This window comes from Acanthisitta chloris, unplaced genomic scaffold (assembly GCF_000695815.1).
Source record: "Acanthisitta chloris isolate BGI_N310 unplaced genomic scaffold, ASM69581v1 scaffold15018, whole genome shotgun sequence".
NCBI lineage: Eukaryota > Metazoa > Chordata > Aves > Passeriformes > Acanthisittidae > Acanthisitta > Acanthisitta chloris.
In genome coordinates, this window is record NW_008685506.1 from 6,841 (window position 1) to 7,543 (window position 703).

At 56.9% G+C, this 703-nt stretch overlaps 1 protein-coding gene across 1 annotated transcript in view; it reads right to left on the bottom strand.

Annotated features, from left to right (window-relative positions):
- The window catches only part of MRTO4 (mRNA turnover 4 homolog (S. cerevisiae)), a gene marked incomplete at its 5' end in the record, with an annotated part of 2,708 nt that extends 2,449 nt beyond the window's left edge, over window positions 1-259 (bottom strand). Inside the window, one exon of the mRNA XM_009079794.1 lies at window positions 201-259. Within this exon, the coding sequence (XP_009078042.1) occupies window positions 201-259 (59 nt within the window). The remainder of the gene's footprint in view (window positions 1-200) is intronic.
- Window positions 260-703: the final 444 nt, after the last annotated feature.

Below are 703 nucleotides of genomic sequence, written 5' to 3' on the forward strand. Positions count from 1 at the left end.
CGGTCCAGCCGTTACCAGGACAGGGACTGGGACTGGGATAGGGCCAGGAGGCAGGGATAGGGATTGGGATAGGGACAGGGTCAGGGTCAGGGATAGGGACAGGAGGCAGGGATAGGGACAGGGACTGGGATAAGGACAGGAGGCAGGGACAGGGACTGGGATAGGGACAGGAGGCAGGGGCTGTGCCATGCCACACTCACCTCAGTGATCAGTGCCTGCTTAGCCTCCAGCCCCTTCCGGCGCGTTTGCGTCAGGGACACTGCGGGAACAGAGTGAGTGTTAGCGTGGGGTGAGGTGGGATGGGGAAGGGAATGGGAAGTGGAAGAGGAATAGGATAGGGAGGGAGAAGGTGATGGTGAAGGGGACAGGGACAGGAAAAAGGAAGGAGATGCGGTTTGAGATGGGGAAGGGGAAGGTCTAGGACCAGGTCTGGGTCCAGGGAAAGGGGAAAGGGAAGAGGATGGGGACAGAGATGGGAAAAAGGATAGGGATGAGGATTTGAAAGGGATGGGGATAGGGAAAGGGATGAGATGAGGATAGGGATGGGATGGGGATGAGGAAAGTGATAGCGATAGGGAAAGGGATGGAGATAGGGAAGGGGATGAGAAAGAGAAGGGGATGGGGATAGGGAAAGGAATGGGGATAGGGAAAGGGATGGGGATGAGATGAGGATAGGGATGGGATGGGGATGAGGAAAGTGATG